Source organism: Ursus maritimus, unplaced genomic scaffold (assembly GCF_017311325.1).
Source record: "Ursus maritimus isolate PB19 unplaced genomic scaffold, ASM1731132v1 scaffold_3, whole genome shotgun sequence".
NCBI classification, from domain to species: Eukaryota; Metazoa; Chordata; class Mammalia; order Carnivora; family Ursidae; genus Ursus; species Ursus maritimus.
The window spans coordinates 77,471,243-77,498,030 of record NW_024425563.1 but is presented as its reverse complement, the minus strand read 5'-3'; the positions used below and the strand labels follow the sequence as shown (position 1 = coordinate 77,498,030).

Genomic DNA, 26,788 nt, shown 5'->3' with positions numbered 1-26,788 from the left:
CAACAATACAGTTCACAAATATTATTTTCCTTTTATAGATGAGAAATCAGGCAGGGCGAGGCTTAGCCAAGTCTCAAAGAGTGTCTTCTAACTTCTGGTTCCATGTTCATTTTACATACAATATTATCCATCCTACTTACTGTTGAAGATGGAGAGGGGTATATGTGTTTGTGCTGCTGGGCATGGCTGAGTGTATTTTATGAGGTAAGTAAGATATAGGCAAGGTCTGAAAATGCACATTAAGATTTTTAAACAAGAAAATATTTATCATTATTTATCTATTCATTAAATTACATGTTCAAATGTTTTATTTCCTTTAACATTATTGGAATAGCTTGCAGATGCTACTGAACATTTTTTTAAACCATATATAATACATCTACAGTAAAATTCTAACTCAATTGTCTTATGCTGAATTTGTAAATGAATATTTGCTTAAACTGGTATTTGTGGGCAAAATAATCTTTCCCCCATTTTTGTGTTTCCTTTAATTATTACTTCACGGTTCCATTCTCTTCACCCTCATCTTATGCCAATAGTCTCTTAAATTCCACACTATTAGCTCTGTCTACCAGAAACGTATGCCTGGCGTACCAAGAGTACTGGAAACAAATACTATTCAAACTTTAATTATTATGTTGTCCCGAAGCCTGCTTTTATTAGAAAACAGCATCGTCCTCGCTGCCTACCTCTTCCTCACCACCCTCTCAAATATAATCGTGTTACTCTCTCTGGTGCTTTCTCACTGCTATAAAGTCTCATCTCCAGAATGGCGGCTCAGGATCTTCACACTTCCGTCTTAGGCTTTCTCCCTCCTGACTCCCACCACCCAGTCAAAACTCCAGCAGCACAAGCTGGATGACTTTCTTTAAAAGTTATATGCCTGATAATACCCACTGCTATTACATTATACTTTCCCTTTGGGAAAGGCAAATTCAATTCTTCCTTTTCTCTACAGCAGAAACCCCTACGTAATGAGGAAATGATGTTGAAAAATGACTTTGCTGAATTCTGGGAGACTTTTCCAAGTGCAACTTCTCCCATAGGCTGTGCTCCATATCGCTTGTAACATTATTTCCATTGCATTGTGAATATGTATAGACAGGTAAATTCAACAAAGATTTAAGAAGCCTACTACATTCCAAGCTATCAATACTGAATTTAGGAAACATAATGCATGCTACTCCTTTGAGTCCCCATAAAAATTAAGCAAAGCATCTCTTCTAATTGTAAATTTCACAAATAGCAAAGCCAAAATGAACAGATGACAACAACTAATATGCTAGTTGATTTTTTCATGAAACAATACATTAACTATACTTCAGTGGCAGAAATAAAGTCTCTGATATTATTTAATAAACTAAGAAGGAGAGAATGAAAACAGGAATAGGAATAAGAATTGAAATAAGAGTCAAAACGTTTTTACAAAGAGAGCTAATCCAAAGTGGAGATAAGAAAGCCTCTGATTTGATCTATGGCTCAAGTCCCATAACCTTTCAAACTCAATTTCAACACCTGTAAAAAAGAAGAAATAATATTTCTGCGTTGCTCCCTCCTATGACTGTTGTGAGAATGAGAAGGAGGAATTAATACTAAAAAATTCAAGAATTAGAAAATTTAAATGTGACATAGCCATATAGGAAAAGAAAACTGACCTGTTACAAATCCCAGGGTTTGCAACCAGATATTTTATATCAAATGCAATGGTGCATAATGCTGATTTCATTCCATATTATTTTGTTTTTGTTGTTTTGCAGTTAACTTTAAAACCTTACCCTCTATTATGAGAAGCCGTAAGTGTAAGAATGCACATTAATATAGGTAGTATTTCAAAGAACTGTGGATAAATGATGGATTATTCAATAAATGGTGTTTGGACAACTGGAGTGCCATATGGAAAAAAATAAAGTTTGATTACTACCTCATGTCCCATAGCCCTGTAGCCAAATTCCAGATTGATCAACAATTTAAACATAAGAAAGAGGATTATACAAGGAATAGAAAAAGACATAAAAATTTTGTGTGTAACCTTGAGTGTGGAAAAGGCCTTTTAAAACAAGACAGAATCTAGGAGACGTGAAAGAAACACTGATAAATAACTTAGTGATTTTGAGAAAAAAAACTTACATGGAAAAAAACAAATATTTTTTCACTCAAAAAAGCAAGCTTCCTTCTTTCCTTATTATATAATGAACTCACACAAATCAATAAAGATCAGAAAACAAATTTAAAAAATAGTATGGGCTCATACAAGTACAAAGTGGTCTTTGAGTATCTTTTTATTCTAAGAAGCTATGAAAACTCTCAGAGTTACATCACAAAGACTTAGAAGAGGTATGTCAGCTTGAAGAGGTACCTACGGGGCAAAGATGACACAATCTCTTTATCAACGAGGGGAATAACTGCAACAGACTGAAATAAGCCCAAGGAAATAGAAAGCTGGCTGCTGAAGTATTTGCTGGACATATCCTATAAGGCCACATTAGAAAATGTCACATTATAATTAAATATCTAGTTCCGAGATTAAGAAATTTGGTATTTTAATTATGTGAAAAATCAGCAGAGCCAGTCCTCTAATAATCACAGTACTGGTTGTAATTTGATTCATTTACCTTATGATCATCTGTGTTTGATTTTGGAAAAAGTCAAATTCAGTGTGAGAGAAAATCTATCACAATATGTCAAGTCAACCCCTGCCTGGGCTATCCAGTTAATCTGGTGCTAAATTTACAATTGATACTGAAACTGAAGCACCATTCCGTAATAAATTACTAAGTAGCTTACCTGGAATCTCTTTACACCAATAAATTATACAATACTCAAAGCAGGTCTACGTGTAAAATGCTGAAGAAAATAGAGTTTTGCAGGAATGGGCATCATGGTCTACATTTCATAATTTTAGCTGCTTAATGAAATGCCAAGAATGATAGTGAATATAACTGCAAATGGCTATTCTTTTAGCATTTATAAACATCTACCCTACATAGATATGTTAAGACAAATCTAGTAGAAAAAAAATAGTGGTAGTAAATATTTGTTCAGTATAAGCAGGGTTTAATTTCTGATATTCTCAATACACTGTATAATAAAATAATTGGTACAGCATAAATGAGCAATTAAATTGCTATCTGTTTCTTAGATAAAATACATGGTACATATATGATAATTCATATATATGTATATATAATATTCCTAATAAAAGGATTTATATATCCATACACGATATATGAAATATGAACATTAAATACTCTACTGTTAATGTTAATTAGTATTAACATTAAAATTGTAAATAGGAGAATGCTAGAAACAGTCATGAATAAAATTTCGTGCATATTTTTAAAAATTTAACTGAAGGATGCAGGTCATTTACATACAGAAAGAAAAGATCCATCTTGACTCAAGTTAGCTTTAAGATCTGGATTTCTCTTCTGGACTGTGTTTCATGTCCACCTTCTCCGGGTCTGACTACTCTCACTGTTATTCTGACCACACACAATGAAAGCAAGAATCAAAATTCTTTTTTGAGGACAAAGATGCTTTTTATAAAACTATGAATATCTACTTTTCATGGGGAGGAAGTCATAGCCCATTTTTAGTCTATAGCCAGCCTTTGAGCAATTCCTCATTTCAGAATCCCTGTTCCCTTTCACTTGGACACATTTGAAAACTCTTCAATCTTCTGAGTGTTCCCACTGCTGACTGAGTCAAACATGATCACAAAGGATCACAGTCCTGGGTGGAGAAGAGAGAAAAGAATTGCTGGTAAAGGAAAAATCAATTCACCATCTGCACAGTAAGAACAGGACAGCTGCAAGGGAAGGGACGCTTTCTCTAACAGCTGATTTGTCATTCAGTCCTGGCTGGACCCATACAGCTCTTGGAGGTAACAGTGTCAACAAAGGGAATTCTGGAAAATAGGGCTAATGGGTAGACTTTCATGGTTACTGGAGTCTAGGTTAAGGGATTCCTGGTGTTTTCTCAGGGACACAGGACATATGCATATGCAGAATTGTCTCTTCATTATGGTATTCTTGTATAGTTAAAGAAGAGTATTCCAAAATCATTTTCAAAGTTAATAATCATTAAACCCTTTCTGATTTTATGACACCCAGACTACAGCCCAATTTGCTCTGTACTTAAATGGGAAAACCTGCTCCATGACCTACTCGTGAGAGTGTATGTTTGGACCCTTCTTCCTGCATCTCAGCCATCCCTTTATCAAACCACAAAAATCAGCTTATTACACAAACATAAAAGAGAGGCGAGCATATCCTTAGCATGTTTCTTGTTTTTCATGATTATTGTGGAGGCTCCTGCCTGTAGATACAGAATAGAAATATAATCAAATTAAAAGAGACAACCAGCATGTTTCACCAGGATCACATCGTCAGTGATGACAGAATGGGGAATACACATAGTCCCTAACGTACGCTATGACATCACTTCAATGTGGTCTCTCAGTGTGCCCTTCATTACTCTGCACAGCACTGTGCTAGGTGCTGCAAAGGTCATTGTTCATTCCTGCCGAGTCCTTAAGATACAAAACACCTTTACCTAAATGTTCTCCTTCATTGTTTATTACAGATCTTTAAGATAGGTATTTGAATGGACAGTGATCCTTCAATGAACATCACAAGACGGGAACTTTCTTTCAGGCTCTAGATAGGGAAATATAATTACTATAATGAGTGCATCAGTGTGAAAAGTCCTATAATGAGGGACACACTATGATGACAACAACTTGGAACCTAATTGTAGTCCTGGGGGCAGAACGGTCTGGGCTGAAACAAGGAGTGGTAATGCCCTGAAATGTTTTTCTCAGGGAAACAACAACAACAAAAACGGTTAAGATTATATCAGGGACACTCTCGATGTCTCAGATATTGTTCCAAGAACGTTGCTTATTTGTTTAGTTCATTGTTACTACCTTATGAGACAGATATTTTTACCCAATTTTACAAATAAAGTTTCTAAGGCTCAGAGATATAAAGAAGCGTATCCAAATTCATACAGCTAGGAACAGGAAGATTGAATCCCAAAGCCTCTCAACCACTCTTCTTTAGGAAGACATTCCGAAAGGAGTAACAAACATTTCATGATGAAGGGATGGGTAAGGAAGGAGTGAGTGGCTGTGACTGACTGTCCCCAGACTCGCACAGGGGAAGTTTAATGAGCAGCAGGGAGAGAAGACAGAAAGTGGGTTAGAGGCTGACTGTGAAGGACACGGGCTGTCTGAGATGAGGCACTCTGGCTGCCTTCACTCCATGTGCAACGGTAAATCGTGAATGTTCTGAAAAGACTTATTCTTTCGTGAAGTTAATTTGACAGCAGAGATAAAGCCAGACTGAAGAGCCAGTGAGACTGTAAGAAAACTAGTGGAAGCAGTCAGGGGTAAGAATAGCTCTGGCAGAAGGAACAGAAAGAGGAGTAAATTGCAAAGGTAGTTTAAAGACACAGAAAAACAAACAAAAACAAAAACAAAAAAACCATATCGCTCCTGACTCAACTTGGGGGAAAGCTGGGTTGACAACATAACACCGAGGTTTTAAGCATGGGTGAGAAAGAAAAGAATAGTATCTTAACTGGGCTAGGAGCAGAGCAGAAAAGAGTGAAAGAATAGATTTTTAAACAAACATGGTAAATCTCATCCTAGGAATGTGTCTGATTTACTGATTTGGATACTTTTTACATGACAGGAGATACTACAGACTTCATTGGAGATACCAAAGGATGTGTTAAATACTAGGAATTCAAGTTTGTGAATCAATACATGAGGGTAATGATTGCCACTGGAAAGTTAAAGAAATGAGATGCTCCTGGTGGTAGTAACAATGAGAGCTGATGACTCCCTGACATTCACTATTTGTCAAGCAATGTTCTAGGCGTTTTACTTATATTAATCCAATCCTCACAACAATCCTATACATGGGATACTATTATAAACTTAGTTCATGGAGGAGGACACTGAGGCATGGAGAGGAAGAGTGACTTGCCCCAAGTTACACAGCAAACAGGAGACTGGGATTTTAAGCCTACACACACGCCTACACACACACACACACACACACACACACACACACACACACACACATTTTCTCTCTCTCTGTTTGGGTTAAGCACTTCCAGAGAGAAAAAGAGAGGTGTGAAAGACACAACTAAAAATGGGGGTGGTGGTTTAGTCTGGAAAAGGGAATGAGACTGGGGAATTGCTGAAAAAAATGCTTTTGACTCTGCTCTTTAAATTCTTACAGAGGAGAAGGCAGGACTATAAATGACTGAAAAAATATCATTACTGTTGAATCAACATATCATTACGGAGGAACATGTAGACTATAACTAAATAAAGCCTGAAAATAATGATTCTTCATAATCCTAATATCTGGAGAACCACTGTTGAAGCTGTGTTAAGACTTCCATCCAGTCTTTATAGCATCTTTGATATGTTATTTCATAGAGTCCATGTTATGTTGCGTTTACATGGAGGTCAAATATTAAATTCTATCTCCATTCCTTCAACAAGTACTTTTCTATCTCTAGTTCTACCATATTTTAGGCTCAGAACATCTTCTATAAGCCCCAAGGTTCAAGGATTCTTATCTACACATCACTGAAGAGGCGTCTACGAGCCTGGTATGCCTTGAAGCAAGGTGAGCAATTCTCCATTTAACTCTCTCAGGGTCCTCTTGACTCCTGTTACTTTTATACACTCACACATTTAGCTGACATAAGTGTTATAGGATCTCAACAGTGATTTGGCCACCTGAGGGGAAGGGAATGGGAGGGAGTCCTGTGGCAAGTCCTGAAAGGAAAACAGCACGGGTGCAAGGTTTGTTGACTTGTGTTTTCCCCCTCCTGTGTTTGCGAAAGCTGCCACCCTGCAGGTCAGTTCTTTGTTTGTGTGTATTTATTTTGTTTTATAGGCTTTCTGCATACAACTGTACAGTTAGGCCAGTCTCTACAACATGTAAGCAATGGGTTTCACCTAGCCCCCTTTCAGATGTTCTCAGCAAGGCCCTGAGAGTTTGCCAGAAAACCTCTCTGCTTCCCATAAGGAGGCACTGTGCTGTCAAGTAGCACTATTTGACCCTAAGTGCCTTCCTCCAATCTGGTTCTGTATCAGAGCTAATAAACCCTCCTTGGACTTTCCACCATATGGTAGCACTCTCCTCCTTAGAAGCATACACTCACGCAAGTTTTGTGCTTTGGTAAAATCCTTTTAGTAATTTCAATAGAAAATCAGAAAATATGTGGTTCCTAAGTGGGTAAAAGGAGTAGGTTATTTTTTCTATCAGTCTGGATCCAATCAAGTGACCAAAAAAATGATACAGTGTGTTAAACAGGGGACGTTTAATATAAACAATAATTAAGTGATGACAAGAGAGCAAGTATGACGAAAGGAAGGCTGAGGGAGGGAAACCCTGGGAGGGGGGATTCACACCTCACTAGGGAAAGTGAGGCAGGACTTTCCTGCCACTTGATGGAGGAGTAGCTTGTGTTGTTGCCAGGTCTGAAGGGGTTCGCTGTCCCCAGACAAGAGCAGCAACCCTCGGGCCCACGGAGAAAGTCATGCGTACACAGGGCATCAGGGGAACGTGGATGCCCTGTTGGAGAGGCCTCCCTCTGCAGAACCTAGCATGCTGGTAACGTGTGAACTGGGTGGTTCCCTGGATGACCAGCCCCGTGGGTCCACAGTCTGTGCATGGTGAGGAAAGGGAGCAGGGGAAGCAGCAATGTGCACTGGCTAGGGGGCAGCCCCACGTGCTCTTGGGCTCCCCTGCTGCGTCTGCTGGGATTGAGAGTGGCAGCCAGATGCTGCAGAAATTTGTGTCCATGGAACACCTCACACTTAGAAAACCACAGGGTCTGGGCAATAAAGAAAAAAGTGTACTCTCTAGGAATCTGGTGAAGGAAGGAGCCATACCAGAACCAAAGACAGCCTCTTCCTTCTGGAATGTCTCTCAGTGCCATCTACTGACAAGGTTTAGCAACTGCCGGCTTAAAGAAAACTGATTAGGGACTAATTACACCTGCAGACTCCCTCCACCTTTCTCATACAATGCAACCTAATCACGGGAGAGACATCACATCACCTTTGTCATATTCTATTGGGAAGAACCAAGTCATATTCTATTGGGTAGAAGCAAGCACCTCAAGGGGAGGGGATGATGAAACAGGGTATGAGACCTCAGGCTCATCTCAGAATTTGGCTTACCACAAGCTGCATTATTCATAATCACCAAAAAATGGAAATGACCCAAGTGCCCCTCACCATGTGAATGGATAAGCCAACTAGGATACACCCATGCTATGGAAAACGCCTCAGCAATGAAATGAACAAACTATTGATATACACACCACCGATACAATCTCAAGTGCTTCGTGCTAAATGACAGAAGCCGATCTGAAAGTCTGCCTACTGTATGATTCCATTTAAATCATGTTCTCAAAATTACAAAACTATTAGGACAGATAACAGGTCAGTAGCTGCCAACGGTTAGGGAGGGGTCAAAGAGTTGACTGCAAATCACCATCAGTGGGGGTGATTACCAGAATCAATGCATGTGTTTAAAATTCATAAGATAAATTTAGAATAAATTTATCAGACAAAATTTTACTTGAAATAAAATTAAATCATAATAATACTTTAAAAGAAACAAACAAAAAGACTGTATACTTTTTTGTTTCCATCAGAAAGAAGAGTTTTTGCTTCCATGTTTTTAGTGCACGATTTCAATTTCAGGATTATGCTGGACCTTAAGGGAACAGAGATAGAAATGATAATCTCTTTCTTAGAGACAGTTTGGCATTCATATAGAAATCATAATTCATAATTAAGACTTAAGCACAATGGAAACCCAAAGGAAATGTAATTAATTTTACTAGGTGGAGGTTGAGGTAAATATCACAGAGAGGTGATGTGTAAATTCAGTCTTGAAAAATGAGTTAGGGTCGTCTCAACGAAGAATAAAGATAAGTTGTTCAGGTAAAGGGATAGCATGAACAAAGACATGAGCAAATGAGTGAATGCAGTGTCTGAGACATGGTACAAAATGTTGTGATTACCTCGTTGGTCCCTTAGGATGAGGTGAGTCATAAAATTAATGTGGGATATACCTTCTCACTAATCATGAAGATTCTCCTTCCTTTGTCAACCTGAATTTTCAGAGTTTTGTTATTGAAATAATTATTTCTTTGCAATGTCTCTAGGACATTATTTCATAGGAGTATAGCAGGCATAGGAAATGTGGATGTCGAGTTCTGCACAGAGGTCAAGCCTGGGGATAAGATTTGGGAGTCAACAAATAGATAATAAGACATGTGAATCAATCAGATCATCAAGGAAAGCATGAAATGTAGGAAAACACATACCAAGAGTAGAATTCCTATAATCACCAAAATTTAAAGGACTGGGAAGCTAGAATATTCAGAATTTTAAAACTATGGAAAAAAATAATGGTTCTAAAAACTACAAGAGGAGAGCTTTTATACAAAAATTATAAATACTGTCAACTGCAGTAGAGAAGAAGCATAAGATACGGAGTTAAAGAGATATTTATTTGACATATAGGTCATGAGAAACAGTAACATGAGCAGTTTTAGAAAAGTGATAAATGTCCCCTGGATTGAACAACCAACAGAATTTGAGGAAGTAGAGATGGTAAATACAGACTCTTCTTACAGCTCCTTTCCCATGCAGGATCTCAGAAAAGCCACACAATCTGGCAAGCAAGGTATTATAAGAGAGACTTAAATTCCAGATGAGGAAACCAAAATTCAAATATGTGAACTACTGACCTAAAGCCCCGGAGGTAGTAGGCAGCAGAACTCAGATTTGAAATTGCATCTGTCTAGTTCAAAGCCTATATTCTCTCATTATATCATCTTACCCTCATCTCACCTCCAGAACTGTCATGACTTGGACAATGCCAGGGCAGTTAATTAAGGACTGCAAGTGATGGACCACATGTACATGGGCTCATCTGAATCACAATGGTGATAACCAACATCTTCTAATTGTCTCTAATGACATTCAGCAGTTTGGAAGCTCCACTGGAGAAAGCAAAAGGTTCAAATGAACCAGGACTAATAAATCATAAAGACAGATACACAAAGAACAAAGTCGTTTGTGGTTGTGTTTTGCCAATGTCACTGCTGTGAGGTCTCCGATAGAAGGTAGTAAAATCTGAAGAGACTGAAGGATGAGAGAAAAGGGACGGTGTCTATGGAAGGAGGTAGAGGCTGAAAGTCAAGTTGAGAGAGTACGAGAGCAGTAGAAGGCACAGATTCACGGAGATGATGCCTGCCTAGACACAATTATTGCCACCATCATCAAACTCTTTATATGGCACTTCATGGTTTACAAAATGCCTGAAGACAGTATGTCATGAAGCAAATCAGCAGAGCACAATGCAAAAAAACTTGACCTTGGACCATGAAGCCCAAGTTTGGCCACTTATTGTGCAGCATTAAGAAGCAACTTACCTTCTTTTTACTTTCCTCATTTGTTCTATAAGAGCAATTATTCCTCCCTTGTGGGAAGTCAGGAGTGTCAAAGCAAAGGAACAAAAACATCTGGCATATGGCATGTACTCCATACACAGTCATTATGTTTATTAAGATTCTCACTGGGATGATCTGATTTTCACAGTAGGACTGTGCAGAAGACAATATTATTTCATTGCTATGTAATTTTAGATTAGAAGACACCTTTATCTCATCTTACAAATGAAAAAATGGGGAATGACGCAGGAAAACAAAGTTTCCTGAGGCCATTGGACTAGGAGGAAACTACTTGTTAATGCTGCTCCAGAATTTTGTTCAGGAAATAAAACTGAATCTACATGTTGATCATTCAGTCTACACAGACTATCAGTCGGACAATATTTCAGGTGTCAGAATATGGATGGACATATAAAAGCATTTTTAACATTTAAATCTTGTTTGAGTCTCTTATATTAATTTTTTCTTCATTTTCTTGAAGGAAAATGATGGTGATAAGCAACACATCGAGAATCCTGCATTGCTACTGAACTTCTCTACTTCTTTCCTTTCTCTGCCTCGCTGCTTCATCTACACAAATACATTTTCAGGAATATATATCCACAACATTAAAGAATTTTATTTTATTTTTTTAAAGAATTGTAAAAGTTAACACAATAAATGAGTAAAATTAGAGTCTACTTACTTTAAATATATCTCCCTTTGGGAAGTGAAACCTGACAAAATTCAATTTGCCAGACTAGAATAAGCAAGTCATTTTAATTAAGCCAATATTTTAATTAGACCACCAAATTTAACTCTATGTACATCTGTTCTATATCATGCTCGTGAATTAGCAGTATAGCATGTGATTAAATTTGTAACTAATTTAAGTTGACTACACTAATAAAATTCAAGTTAGTTGTAAGGAGCCAACATATTACTTAATCACCTAATGTTACTCAAATGTCTTAGTGAAAACATTCTTGAAAACGAGAAAAACCCACCAGGTTAGCACATTTTCTCCTAACAGTTACTAAATTTCCATGAATGTCAAACATATCTTTAGAGTTAGAGAATTTTATTAACATCCTAAGGTATATTTTTTCAACATTTCTTCGGATACTTTCAAGAGAACATTTAAAAGCTGAATCCATTTCACATCATTTCCAACCTAAAAGCAGGCTAATGTAGCTACTACAAAGCATCTACCATTACCCAGTAGCCATCAGGTAAGGGAAAGAGATAATCAGCTGTCACAGTACTATAAACGTCAAAATGATCAACTATGATAACATTAAGCTTTTGACATGAGGTACAAAAGTCCACATGTAGAAAGTCTCTTTTTCTTTTTAATGGACTTATACTGTGGACACTGTTCATTATGTTATCAGTGTCCCTTATATTAAGAATTATGTCATAATTATATCTCAAAGCTCAAAGATGGAAAAGGTCATAAGAGTAGCTACTTACTTTACTATTGGGCTACATTTTTTTATTTATACATGACTTATAGTCTATTTTTATACTTAAAATGTTTATTTTTTAATGTACTTAATTCTCACTAATGACTTTGACGACTGTCTAATGGATAACCCTGTAAAATATCTAGTTAAGTTACAGTGAAAAAAAAAGAAAACTCAGGTATTCATGAATCCAAAGCTCATATCATTAATCTCTATACTATTCCTTCCAACAAGACCTAAATCTTTATTCATAGGCTTACCTTGGTTGACAAGAAGGTTAATATCACCATCAGGAAATATTAGTTTTACTGCCTTCCCTGTTCCCTCATTTCCCACCATCTCTTTATATATAATCCGACAGTTCTCTTCCACCATTTTTCCCTCCCAATTGTATTTCTGACCCTTATTTTAAATTTTCTATCAGTTCTGAAAAGCAAAGAAAGGGGTCATACTATCAGTGGTAGATAATTATCAGTGACAGATAATTATTTTCTCTAAAACTGACCTGGATATTTTGTATTTGGTTCCTCATAAAATCCCCCAACAAACCCATGTGGCCAAGGTCAAACAGCTCTTCACTGGCCAGCCAGAGACTTCACTTCGTGAGTAACTCAAAAATTCTAAGCCTCAATAAAAAATGAAAAGTGTTTAACTTTATTAGTCATCAGGAAAATGAAGACGAAAACCACGTGATACCACTACGTACCCAACACAACGGCTGGAAAAAAGACAATGCCAAGTACCGTCTGCGGAGCATGGAGGAGCTGGAACACTCACACTGCTGGAAGGCATGGAATCAGTACAATGACTGGAAACAGTTTGCTAGTATTTACTAAAGCTAGACGTATGTATCCTCCATGACACATTCATTCTACTCCCAGAAAATACTAAGCAAAAACATATGCCAGTGTTTACTGAAAGACATGCACACGAATGTTCACAGCAGCACAACAGCACAAATCTGTAAACGACTCAAATAACCAGAGAAGGAGAATGGGTAAATAAACTGAGGTATATCTATACACAGAGATACTATACAGCGATGAGAACGCATGAACTATAATTACACACAACACAGATTTATCTCACCATCCTATTAAGCAAAAAACGCTGGACACAAAAAAATATATGCTGTGAGATTCTATTCACATAAAATTCTACAATCGGCAAAACTAATCTATAGTGACCGAAGTCAGAATAGTGGTAATTTGCAGGGAATAGTAACTGGAAAGGGGCAGAGCAGAGGTTTTGGGGTGCTGATGATGTTTTATTTCATGATCTGGATACTAGTTACGTAGATGTGTTCAATTTGTAAAAACTAATTGTGAGTACGATTTTTTGATCTGTACACTTTTCTGTATGTATTTTATAAGTTAACAAAAAAAGCATACCTAAAGAATGTCCCTGCTGTCTATGTCACGCTGCCTAATTCATGTTCTAAAGACCAGAGAAGTAAAAACAAATATCTACTACGATTTCATCACCAAACCTTTTCAAGAGCGGGCAAAATCTACATAATGAAAAGAAAAAAATGTGTGGGGGAGGGTACTTAAAAATTTTATTTTATCAACACTTCGTACTCATTTCTCAAGCTGGGCTTCTCAGTATCCTAATTAGAGTTTTTCATCAAAGTAGGAATGTAACAAACCCGTTCATTAATTCATTAATCCACACAGTCATTCATTCATCCCCAGGTTACTGGACGACTGCTAGATTCTAAGCACTAGAGGATTTGGGGGAAGTTCCTAATTCTTCTAGTGCTTGGGGAACAAATGCAAATGCCTGTCGGGACCAGCTGGAGATGACAGACAGGAAAGAGCCTGGGAGCACGCGTGAGTGATGGGGGCCGCGGAGCACTGTTAATACCACGCCCCTGTGTGAGGAGTCCAGCAGCAACTACTTAGCAGCAACTCATTCTTTTCATGTCACTTCAATGGGACTCACAATTTACAATGTGAAACCAACCAGTTTTCAAAAGTAGCCTCTTTAAAAGAGAACAAACAAGAAACACTGGGACACACAAAGCACAGCTGTGAGCTGAATCAGGCATCCGGCTGCCAGTTTCTAACATCTGATTAAACCAGAGACATGCACGCTTACTGCTCCATGAGCCACGAGGAGCTCATTTGCCCTTTAGATGCCCAACCACCCAAGCACCACGTTCATTCTCTGCCTCACTGTGGCCTCGGGATTGCCTGTTTAAAAATAAAACGCTTCATTACATACATTATTATTCATTCTTACTACGAAATACTACGCAGCCATTTAAATGAATGTGACAGTATTATTATGTCCTAACACATAACGAATGTCCATGAAATATTTCTGAGTTCAAATCAACAAAATCAGAACTTCAAGTGGAGTTTAACATTTTTTGTTTGTTTTTATACATACGCACACCCATGTTTGGAAAGCTCAGCATCCAAGGAAGAACAGAGAAGTGCCACGGAAGAGGTGGGCCAAAGTGGGCATGGCAGCACTTTAAGTTTTTTTTTTAAATTGACTTCTTCCATGTATTCATATTTTTAAGTGGAAACAAAGCCCTGTAGCAGAGCTCCCTGCTCCCTGTGGAAGCGGCCTGTTACTTCTTAGTTACAGCTCTGGCCCAACACCAGCGTCTCCTGCTCCCTCGTTTCCCAGGGGCCAACAGGGAAATCTGCTCGACAACACAGCATCACCCAGTTTCTCTCTGCACCGTCCCCGTGCTCGCAGCACACGGAGCTGGAGAGAGGGGCTTCTTACCAACTGCCTCACACTTGGGGTGCAAAACAGAGAGCCACAACATAAGTAAAGTGTGTCAAGCAGCCTGTCTTTCCAAGAGCTTTCACGGAATCATCCTCAGAGAAAAACTAGCACAAGGAATCCTGTTTTCTTTCCCACCAGATCATGTAAGCAGCTTTCACTATTAAGAGTGACAGAAGGGAAGGACCTGAAGGAACAATCCCTCTCTTCAGAGACATTTTAAAATAACCTTAGGGGTTTGACACATCACAAAAATCACAGACTGCAGCCTCCTGATGAAAACCCCGTACTCATTTTTGATTTGCAGTAAATTAGGCAGAAGAAACAATGTACAAAAGGACTTGAGGACCCAGCTGACAAAATGTATCATTTCTTTTAAAATATTGGTTCTATTTAAAAATCTTCTAATGCTAGCTTCTAAACAATAAGTCTTGATACACTGCAATATTAAACCTGAAAGAGCCTCCCTGACCTTCTCAAAAGATTGTCTTCGTTTTTAAACAACTATTGATGTATTACCTTTGGTAGTTACTACCTTACTATATATAATTTCCCCTTCCACCATTTTTCAATATGTATTTTAACACATGAAATATTTCCATGCTCCCTGCTGCCAAAAACCCCCAAGTACTACTGTAATGTCTATTTTCATTGCCATAATTTTCATTACATTTTCAGTCAAAAATACATAAACAAGCACCTGGTCCACAGAATGAGAAATGTAGAGCGAGGCCAAAACAAAACCTAAACCTGATTTCATAGGGTGAAACATATTGCCTTTTAATCACTTATTTGAAATGAGAACATAAATAATTGCCATAATTTTTAAATCAATAGAACATTTCTATATACTTTCACCAAAATGGATCAGGAAATTACAACCAGGGTTAGCCTACAAAACATATGACCAATAAGGTTTAAAAAAATACCTTGGTGCAAGTTATAATCCAGACATTTTTGTTAACTAAAGCTTAGTTTAATATATAAAAATTACCTGAAAGTATAAATGTTGCAGAATACTTGACGCATAGTCTTCATATATTTGTTGTATTCAAATGGCTAACACCCACCCTTGATTTTTACAAAATTATTTTAAAATTATTACCTTATTTTTTTTTTTACCTACTGTTAAGATAACTGCAGTTAAACAAACAAATAAACAGGGACATAACAGAAAGTCACTGAAAGAACCAATTTAAAAATCTTTGTGGGGCACCAGGGTGGCTCAGATGGTTAAGCAACTGCCTTTGGCTCAGATCATAACCCAGGGTCCTGGGTTCGAGCCTGGTGACCTGCTCCCAGCTCAGCGGGGAGTCTGCTTCTCCCATTCCCTCTGCCCCTCCCCTTGCTTCTGCTTTCTCTCTCTCTCTAATAAATAAATGCAATCTTTAAAAATTAAAAAAAAATCTTTGTAATTTTGTGGGTTTAGAAGCTGGGTGTGGCAAGAGTTGGTATGAAAATACTTCGTGAAATAAAAATATACATATCTCTCCTTGAAAAACACAAAGAACATTGAATGCACAGATATACGAATCAGAGTTGTGTAAAACAAAATACTAACTTCAGTTGTATAATTCTACCAGGTAAATTTTTAAAACTCTAGAAACTATTACTAGTTTTGTTGGCTATCCAATGGAAATTTACTCTGCACTATAAGCAGAAACTAAAATTTAAGAAACAAATAATTTTGGGGTGTTAAGTACCTGTCAAAAATTATATTTGATTAAAAAAAATCCATGTATTCATAACATGCATGTTTTGATCTATTTTGGATATTTAGGTATTACTGCCTGAAAAGATATTTTCAATATTTATTGAAAATAGAGTTCAAACTCAGTAATACGTAAATGTACATAAATGTATGACTCTATATGATATGTAAATGTACGACTCTAAAAGGCAAGAGTCCTGTTGTGTCTAAATTGTAATCTCTTAGTGGCATATTATAAAATATTTAACTAGAGAACACAAATTTCCAGTCTGTGAAGTACAAACATGGACTAATTGCTAGGAACATTACTTGCGTACAGTTTGTAACACATTCTCAAGAGACTTATACTGGATTGAGGGATAGGTGTAACCCTCATGACTGTGAAGCTGCTAATATCCCAACTTAAATAGCTGAGCTGCTTTGGAGGAAATGTGTCCAAACTGTACACTGAAAATCAAAGAGTGAATTATTGAGTATATTTGGTGCCAACTATAGTTGCATGGCTAATTCAGTCTGCATATGTAAAAATTGATATAAACAGGCTTTCAATAAAAACACACTGAGAAAATACACCCTACACTAATGAAATATGACAGCAGTCTTATTCAAATGCTTATGCCCACAAGGATAATCGTTATCTTCCCAAGTTTGGGCAGACGAACTCTAGAGATGGCCCACACATTCATCCCTTAATCCTTATGGTTCTCGCAAAGAGAATGCTGGCTTCTTTTAAGAGGAGAGTCGCTGGCAAAGTGTAGAAACAAATGACTTCATTTCTCACCCTCGACTTGATGCCTTTGCTTTGCCTCTCCCAGGAACAGCCACTTAAAACATCTGTGGCCAGGAACTGCAGGGGCCTCTGTGAGCTGCAAAGGTGACAGATGTCAAAAAAATGGGGGCTTGAGTCCTACAGTTCAGCAAGGAACTGAATTCTGTCAACCAGCACAAGAACTTAGGATATGACATTGCACTCCAGAAAGACAGCTGCAGTCCTGGAGACATCTGGAGCAGGAGAGCCAGCTGAGCGGTACCTGGACTCCTGCCCCACAGAAAATGGGAGATAATGAATGGACGCTGTGTTAAGCTGCCACCTTTTTGATCTTTTTTTTTTTTCATCATAGAAAACTAATACAAATAGTAATATGCTGATATTGTGCTAAAGTCATCGTGTTCTAACAGAAACTTAGGTTGCTCAATAATAAAAGCAATTTTATTTTTGTGGGAGGTCAAGGTCTTTGCCAGTTCTCTAGAAATGCATGTTTTATACCTGAACCTCTTGTTCTTTTTATCTGAACCTCTACATTCAACGCCTAATTTCCATTTTCTTTGGAAGGTGAGTAAAATTAGAGGTAGACACAAATGTGTTGTATTTTATGTATTACTCTATATTCGTATAGCATTTTGCTATTTAAAAGGTACTGTGAGGGGAGCCTGGGTGGTGCAGTCCGGTAAGCATCTGAGTCTTGGATTTGGCTCAGGTCATGATCCAAGGGTTGTGAGGTCAAGCCCCCGGCTTGGCATGGAGTCAGCTTGAGATTCTCTCTCTCCCTCTGCCCCTCCCACTAGTGCTATCTCAGAAATAAATAAGTCTTAAAAAAAAAAAAAAAGGTACAGTGAGCTTCTGCAAGGATACCAGCAGAGGCATACATTCTATTCTCTATAAAATCTCCTGGAAAAACAGATTGATTGACCGGGAATGCAAAACCAAAAGCTCATGGACCACGCTTAGAGCAAAACTGCCTGTTGAGACGTCTCCATGAGTCCCCAAGTATGAGCAGGCGTGGATGAACTACCATGAGCTATAAACCACACAGGATATTAGTATCTTGCAGAGAGAAGCAACCAGGTTTTGATAAACTCATGGAAAAAAAGAACTCTCGAATTTCTAAGTGCTCATTGAGAGTGTAGCATCACTTTAGAACATCAGCTGAACCTGGGGGGAATTTCTGCTGATCCAATCTGTGGGTTATTGCAAGAGGTCTGTGGGAGGGATGAAGCTCCATGAACCCTCAAAATTCACCAGCCCACCTCCCTTCCAAGAAGAAACTGCTGAAACTAGAATACCACTTGTTCAAGAAAAAAGATAAAGGAGGTCAGAAAAAAGCAATATCCTGATAAGATGAAGAGATGATAGCCAGGAGACGTGTATATACACACGTCTCCATATTTTTTAACACTTCACGAAACAAAACAGAATGGTGAGTTCCAGAACATGAAGGTACTAGATACCTATTCTGATCCACACTTCCCTTTTAAAAGTTCAGGAAAATGAATTTTATATAAAAATGAGCAATAGAGAAAGATTCCAGCTAAATCCAATACAATGTTCTTGTAAGAAAAAGAATAAGGAACAATAACATTTACCACAGACAATGAAGGTTTGTAAAAAAAAAAAAAAAAAAGCCACAAAACAGATAAGAACTAACCCTAATTTAGTATTTCAAAAGAATTGAGAATAAATTAAGAAAATGACAGAAGAAATAAACCACGATCAAAATTAGAAAAACTCAAAAATGAGGTGACAGAAGTCAGGAAGGACTTAAAAATAAAAAGGAAAAAGAATTTTAAAAATAAAGGCTAAACTAGAAGGGGCATCTGAGAAAAAATACCCTAAGAATTTATGCCCTTTGAGGGAAAAAAAGGTGAAAATAAAAACAAAAAATAAAAATAAAATAAAGAATTCAATTTGGGTACTTGTAAGAAAGGGGTCTTCAATTTGTGAAAAAGATATAGCCGTTTATTTGCATGCTGTATACTTCTTGTATTTATATTACACTTCAATAAAAAATTGAAAATAATGCAATGTGAAAGAGAGAAAAGTGATTCAAGAGAAAGGTGGCTTTAATCCTTAACTCCAGAAGACCATAGTTTGTATGTACTGAAACTCCTCTCACAAATGCCTCCAAAGACTTTCTAGGTCCAATGACACTTTGACTCTTCAAAACTTCTAACTTTGGTGATCGCTCCCTTATTTCGTGCTATCTCATTCTGATTTCCTTTCTAAACTTCCTCGTCACTCCTTTCTAATCTCCTTTGTGGGTTTTTCTTCCTCCACCAGCCTTTCTGTTCTTTTAAAGATTTATTTTATTATTTGAGAGGGGGAGAGAGCGAGGACACGCACAAGCAGGAGGAGGGGCAGAGGGAGAGAATCTCAAGCAGACTTCCTGCTGAGCAGAGCCCAATGCGGGGCTCCATCTCTCGACCGTGAGATCATGACCTGAGATGAAATCAAGAGTCATACACTTAATGGTCTGAACCACCCAGGCCCCCTTTTTTAAAATAAAGATTTATTTTATTTATTTGAGAGAGAGACAGAGAGAATGCGAGTCTTCCTCCACCAGTCTTTCAAGTATTGGTGTTTCTGGGCTCCGTATATAGCTATTTTTCCTTTTTACTCAAATTATCTTCCTAGCAAATGACATCATGCCTTAAGATCTTAGCTTTCTCTCTCCCTCTCTCTCTCTCTCTCTCACACACACACACACACACACACACACACACACACACACAATATTAATTCTCAAATCTGTATTTCTATCTCAGGTCTCTCTCCTGAAAAAAAAACAGCCCTTTATATCCAACTGTTGATGAGATCTGTCTGCAAAATATCTCCCAGCCCCCTCAGTAAACCTACTTCCCACCTGACCCTCCTCATCTGCAAGAAGTGGTCATTATCCTGTTACTTGATAACTAATTTTTCTTTACCTGCTATCCTAAGAAAAACCTTCTTTGAACACTCCTACACTTTTTATATCCTTCCCTTATTTTCTTTCCTTAACAATTCTATTTATGGATTAAATAGGCAATATTATTGTCTTTATTTCATCACTACTGAGTCACTTTTTAATCTCCTACATTCTAATTACTCATTCCTTTAGCAAAACTGCTCTCTCTGTAAGCAGTGATGTTCTCTATCATTTTATAATATTTTTTCCTATTTCAAGTGATTATAAATTTTTGTACTAACCTGATTTGCCCCACTCTGTCTGCTCTGTCTCTATTTAGACTGACACTCCCTAGACATGCACTGCCACCTAAATAATGAAAATTTCCAAGCATTTGGATAAAGGAAGAGGGAGATAGAGAAGGAGTAAGATGGAGGGGTGGATGGAGGCAGAGGGAGAAGGAGAAAGAGAGAGAAGACTCATTCAGGGACAATTAACTACCTAGGGTTCAATAATTCAACTTATTCTGATAACACCCTCTCCCAGCATGCAGATCAATTTTTCAAATAACTATATATAGAAATGAAAAAGTTATAACTGAGAAATACTGAGCATTTTTTTAATGTCTTCACAAAAGCCTACTCTGCCTCCTCAGCTCCCTCTTGTTTTTCTTTTCAATCATCAAGAGAACTGGAATTGTTTTTTAATTCCCTTTAGTCAGCAACATCCAATAAAATGTTGTTATCTAACCTCTCCTGCTGAGTAGCTTCTCACATCGCTTCCACACTTCCTTTCCTTTGCTATTGTGACAACACTGTTAAATAGCCTCGTGATCTTGCAGACTCCTGAAATCACCTTCTTTAATTTCTCTCTGCCTTTCATCTCCGTCTGTTGGAATCAATCCTAAGTATTACTTGTGTCATGTCATTCAGCCTGCTCAAATTCCTATGCTGTCTTCAGAAGTAACTATAAAATGCCACTCTCCAGCATTAAAATCCTCTGCCAGCTTGCCCCAGTTTTATCTTCTGACATTCCCCCAACCAACTTGACTAATGTCTGCAAACCTATCCCATATGTGCCTGCCTCCGTGTTTTTTAAACTAAGTATTTTCCTTGCCTATAATAATCTGTAACTTCTCACTCCCTCATATAAAATGTCATCAAGCCTCCACATGCAGATTTGGGAATAAATATTTTACTATTCTTATTATCCTATTATCCACGAGCTCCCTCCATGACACATGTAGATTTTTTTTCCAAAATGCTTTTTCAATCGTATTGATACTTAGATAATTACAAGAGAAAAATACTCAATATCATGTCTATGAAGATGAATTACACACAGTTCCACCTCTGTCAATGACAAATGGCTTGGCTGGATTCTCACACAGAAAACAATGATAAACTAGTAATTTCTTTAAAAATTATTTTTAAAAAATGGAGATCAGTTAAGAGCCAAGACTAGAGAGTTTTTCACTCAAGGAAATTCCCTAATCCATAGGGTGAGGAATGGCTAGAACTCAAGCAGAAAGCTATAGACTTACTAGCTTGCAAAGTCAGAGAACAGAGACTTGAAGTACCAGGTGAGCTGAAATGCAAGAGGAGATACCCAGAAACAGGAAGGCACCCTCAAATTCATGTATACATTCTTTCTCAAATCCTTGGCTGACACCTGATGGCATGTGCAAGCAGAGCATAAAAAGCACCGTCTGGAAAGTTGAAAGAGGTTTTTGGCTGCCGCCCATCACAAGAGATTTTTGAGTTTGAGTCCAGACAAGTAAGCTGCCTGCTAAAATAAAAATCAACTCTCTTTAAAAGATAATCAAGTCCACAGTCTTGAAAACATATGATCTATAATGTCTGGTACACAATAAAAATTACTAGACATGCAAAGAAATAAGGAAATATGATCTATAGTCAAGAAGCAATCAATGCAAACTTACCTTAAATTGACCCAGATGTTAAAATTAGCACATACGGATTTTAAAACAGCTGTTAGAAATATGTTCAAGGGCTTAAAGAAAAATAGAGTCATGATGAATAAAAATATGGGGAAATGCTCATTAAAGAAATGAAATATAAACAAAATGAAAGTTTTAGAAATGAAAAGTACATTAGCTGTATTGATCACTACTGTGGTGGGCTTAACAGCATATTGAAGATATCAGAGGAAAGGATTAATAAACTTGAAAATAAATGGATAGAATTGATCCAATTTGAAAAGCAGAGAAAACAAAGACTGAATAAAAATGAGCAAAATCTCAGTGATTTGTGGCACAATGCCATACACAGACGAGAGCATGCGTGTGCCATACAGACGAGAGCATGCGTGTGCACACACGCACAAATCTCTGAAAGAGAGAAGAGCATGAAACAGTATTATCTGAAACAATAATGGCCGAAAATTTGCCAAATTCAATGCAAAACATAAGCTTTTGTATCTAAAAATCTCAATATTTCAAGAAATATAAATGTCAATCTCCAACCACCACCACCACCACCACCACCACACACACACACACACACACACACACATGCAGACACACTATGGAAAAGCTGTTGAAAACCAAACATCAAGAGGAAATCTTGAAAGATAAAGCGATTCCAAACAGGGTAATATCAGTACGAAAGAAACCTGAATATACATCAGAAAGCGATTAGAAGACAATCAAGTATTTCTGAAACGCTGAAAAAAAAAACAAAACCAAAAACAACCCTGTGAACCCAAAATTCTATACCCAGGGACAATACCCCTCAGAAATAAAAATGAAATCAAGGCATTTTGAGATAAATGAACACTGAGAGGCTCTGTTGCCAAAAGATCTGCAACACAGATGTGTATATTCTGGCTTTCTATATAGGGATACACGTCCGTCTGTATATCTTGCATACATGTAAATATTCGGACTTTGCCCTGGGCAGATTTGCCTTACAAGTCTCTCTTTAAAGTTCTTCCATTAGATCAGCTGTATTGTTTCGTTAAAATAATTCAGGGAGTACACTCGATGTGTTTGTGTACGCTCCTTCACTTTCATCTCCAAGTAGAGGTGGTTAGTTAACATTTAAAATATGCTAATCAAAAATCCTGCCTATAAGGACACTTACCAGCTGAAGTACCTCAATCAGGGGCGCTCTCAAGAGGCAGCTAAACTAAGCACTTCAGATATTACTAATTATATGTGCACCTGAGTGTTAACTAGTGTAAGGGATAGCAGACATGATTTTTCACCAGTGAAATGAATGTTATACTTTAGATGTGATGGCTGAAAATACTTTGGGTCACTGCTGCCCTTTCATAAATAGGGTATAAGAATCAAGAGACTGTAGCTGTTTCACTACAGAATATCTAGATGTCTGCTGTATCTGTATTCCATCTTCATGTAGGATTCTGCCTTCTGACCTAAAAAAAGGTAGCAGATACTGACATGACAGTATTTGTAAAATTGATCTTCAAGCCTGATTGTTAGTCAATGTTATATGTGTGACAGAATTCAGTTGAGATGTGTTCTTTCTCCCCTCCCCCCTCTCTTTTCTCTCTTCTTTTTTTTTCTTTCCTTAGATTTGTTTTCTTTATACTGATCACCTAGCAGTGGGGTCTGGAGCATACAGCTCTCACCTACTAATATTTAGCTGTAGTCAGTTTGTAATCCACCCTGCCCCCCAAAATCCCAACTCCACCACCCTCACTTCACCTGTCTAAAAAAAGAGTAATCACAAAATCAACAAGTCTTTGCATATCCTTTGTAAAATACTGTATGTAGTAATCTTGCTTATATAAATTTATTTTCATATGTATTTATATGTACATTCTAGTTTAGTGGTTACGTTAATAAAATTTATGTAAGAACACAATAGAGAACACAGTTTGATATGAATAAATATTTTTAAGTGCACAATTAAGTGAATGAAGCTGTTTAGGGAATGAATACATAAAGAATGAACTGATTCACCCAATTCATAGCTGACAAGATCATAAAGGTCCGGAGAGATCATTTCTCTGACTTGGGAAAACTTCATCAGTATATTACAAATGCTCTTCTCTTTTACCAAAAAGAAAAAAAAAAAAAGCCACAACCAAAAAGAAAAAAAAAAAAAGCATGACTTTCATGGATATGAATGAAATTATCTTACTTCCAAATGGTATCCAACCCTGATGAAGGCACAAAGTGGGTCAAAAGCTCCAGTACCACAGGTCAGAACGTGTGTCCTATTATAGTGATGCAAAACCCGAACATAATTTGCACATTCACTCTAAAGCAGAAAAAAGAAAGAAGAAATCGGTCAATGTAAAAAAAAAAAAGTTAGCCCTTTTTATGATTTCTGTTCTCCCTAGCCCTACAAATGTCATGTTCAAGTCTCCCTTGGCTAGAGGAGGCAAGAAATGTTGGAAGAACACACTGGGGTGACTGATGCACGTTTTAGCCTTGCTACATGAATTACATTTATAATGGGACTGTATCATTTTTCAGGTATTTTAGCACATAACCGAGGAGGAAAAAAAAAGTACTGTTCAGAAATTTATTCAAACATAAATGTATGTATGGCAATATGCGTGTTCCACCAAGTAATTAAACTATTCCCAATGCTGTTATTTTTTTTAAGTACATATAAACAAATGAATCACACAAAGCCAGAAAACCAATAATTAGAGAAGGCTTTGCTACCCTTAAAGAAACATATGCAGACTTTAAGGCAAACATTTTGATGTTTGGGAAAATAAGTCATATCTTCAAACTCATAAATTCATGCAAAGCACTTCATAGAGAATTTTCAAATAAATACATAGAAAGCTAACCAAGAGAAATAACATGTTACACCTGTACTTATTCCCACCTTTACTGTAAGACTGCTGTGCAGGAATCAGCAAACTTCTTTTTTTTATGAAGGACCAGGGAGTATTAGATTTAGTTCGAATGGCCAACTGGTCTCTGTTTCAACAACTTACCTCTGTAAATATGACATGAAAGCAGTCATAGATAATCCAAAAATGAATGTGTGCAGCTGGCATCCAATGAAACTTTATTTACAAAAATAGATGGCAGGCCACATTTGGCTGAGGAGCTCTAGATTGTCTATATTGGGATTCAACTAGAAGTTTTTTAGGACAGAGTATTTATTTTACACTTCTTCATATTTTTTTTTTTTAAGATTTTGTTTATTTATTTGACAGAGAGAGACTGCCAGCGAGAGAGGGAACACAAGCAGGGGGAGTGGGAGAGGAAGAAGCAGGCTCCTAGCGGAGGAGCCTGATGTGGGACTCGATCCCATAACGCTGGGATCACGCCCTGAGCTGAAGGCAGACGCTTAACGACTGCGCCACCCAGGCGCTCATTTCTTCATATTTCTTGGTTAATTAAACACAGTACCAAATAGGTATTATATGCTTAACAAATCTTACTACATAAATCACTAGGTGAGTTTTATGATCAATACCCTGAATGAAAAAAGTTTAAAATTGCTCAAACCAACTTGTGTAAATTAATTCCAGCAAACACCTTTCTGGTAAATTAGGTATTGCTGTTTCATTTAAAATAAATTACAAAATACTAAACTCTTTTAATGCTAAATATTACCCTGATATCAACACATGCTCTAGTCAGTAAATGTAATGTTTTATAAGGACAGATTATGACTTTGAAAATCTCTCACAAGTTGATGAAAAAGCTACCACAATCATCTTACCAGAAGTAGTTCAGATTCTAGCATTCCCTTGTTCAGAATGAGGAATGTACTAGTAACCTGATTATCCAGAGCACGCTGATACATTTTCTTCAACTTCTCACTCATGTAGCATTTTATTTTGAGGGTGACCCCTATCATTGGAAAAATGTGATCATTGAGGCATGGGGAAAGTATTCTATCCTCCTATCACCATAAGCACCTGCTTTTCATCTCATGAAACACTGTCACACCTAGAATGAGTGAATTAGACTACATTTTGGCTCTGTTGGGCTTAAGTTGACATAGCCTAAGAGTGTGTTAGATTAGTCATCATCGTGCTGTGGACTAAGGCAGCAAGAATGTCTAGACTCACTCCTTGGCTCTGACCTAGTCGCTACAGAAACTCGGGACTTGGTGTAACGTGTGTTAGCCTTTTACATGGAATTTTTTTCCTCACTAAAAAAAGAGAGAGAGAGAAAAAAGGATGAGTTAACTTTCAAAAGGAGATGTGCATGCCTTCCTCCAAAGATGTGTTTTGTGTCATCAGACAGCAACTCCTAGCACATGAAAGTCCTTTCATGCATGTTTCAGTGGGCTCGGAACTGGGTCAGAGCAGCTCCTGCACAACCTCACACACTGCGGGGAAGTCATGGAGAGACCAAAGATGGATTCTTCCAGAAGGAAAGACCCTAAACACATTGTGGGATAGGTAAAGCATGCTTAATGCCTTTGCTTTCTCCTTTTTTTTTTCTCCTTTTGTTTTTCATTTGGTTCTAATTCACTAATCAAAGAAAAATGCAATCTCACAAAGAATATACTTAGCTTTCCCTTTAATTAAAAATTTACCTGAAATTATTTTTTTTCCTAAATATGGAGGAAATAAGCATTAGTATAAGAAATTCATAAATCTGAGTTGAACTGAAATCAACTTATAATGATCTCTATACAATGTATGTGTCTGTATGGATATGTGTACATATATTCTTTTCTTCCTGAATGAATTGGATATACGCCTTTTAGAAGCAAATAAAAGGTTAGGGAGTCAGTCCCTTGTGACTGACCAGG

General features: G+C 37.4%; 1 protein-coding gene across 1 annotated transcript in view; it reads right to left on the bottom strand.

Annotated features, from left to right (window-relative positions):
• The window catches only part of SEMA3E (semaphorin 3E), a 251,646-nt gene that overhangs the window by 58,730 nt on the left and 166,128 nt on the right, over window positions 1-26,788 (bottom strand). The window contains exon 4 of the mRNA XM_008686187.2: window positions 24,194-24,313. Within this exon, the coding sequence (XP_008684409.1) occupies window positions 24,194-24,313 (120 nt within the window). The remainder of the gene's footprint in view (window positions 1-24,193; window positions 24,314-26,788) is intronic.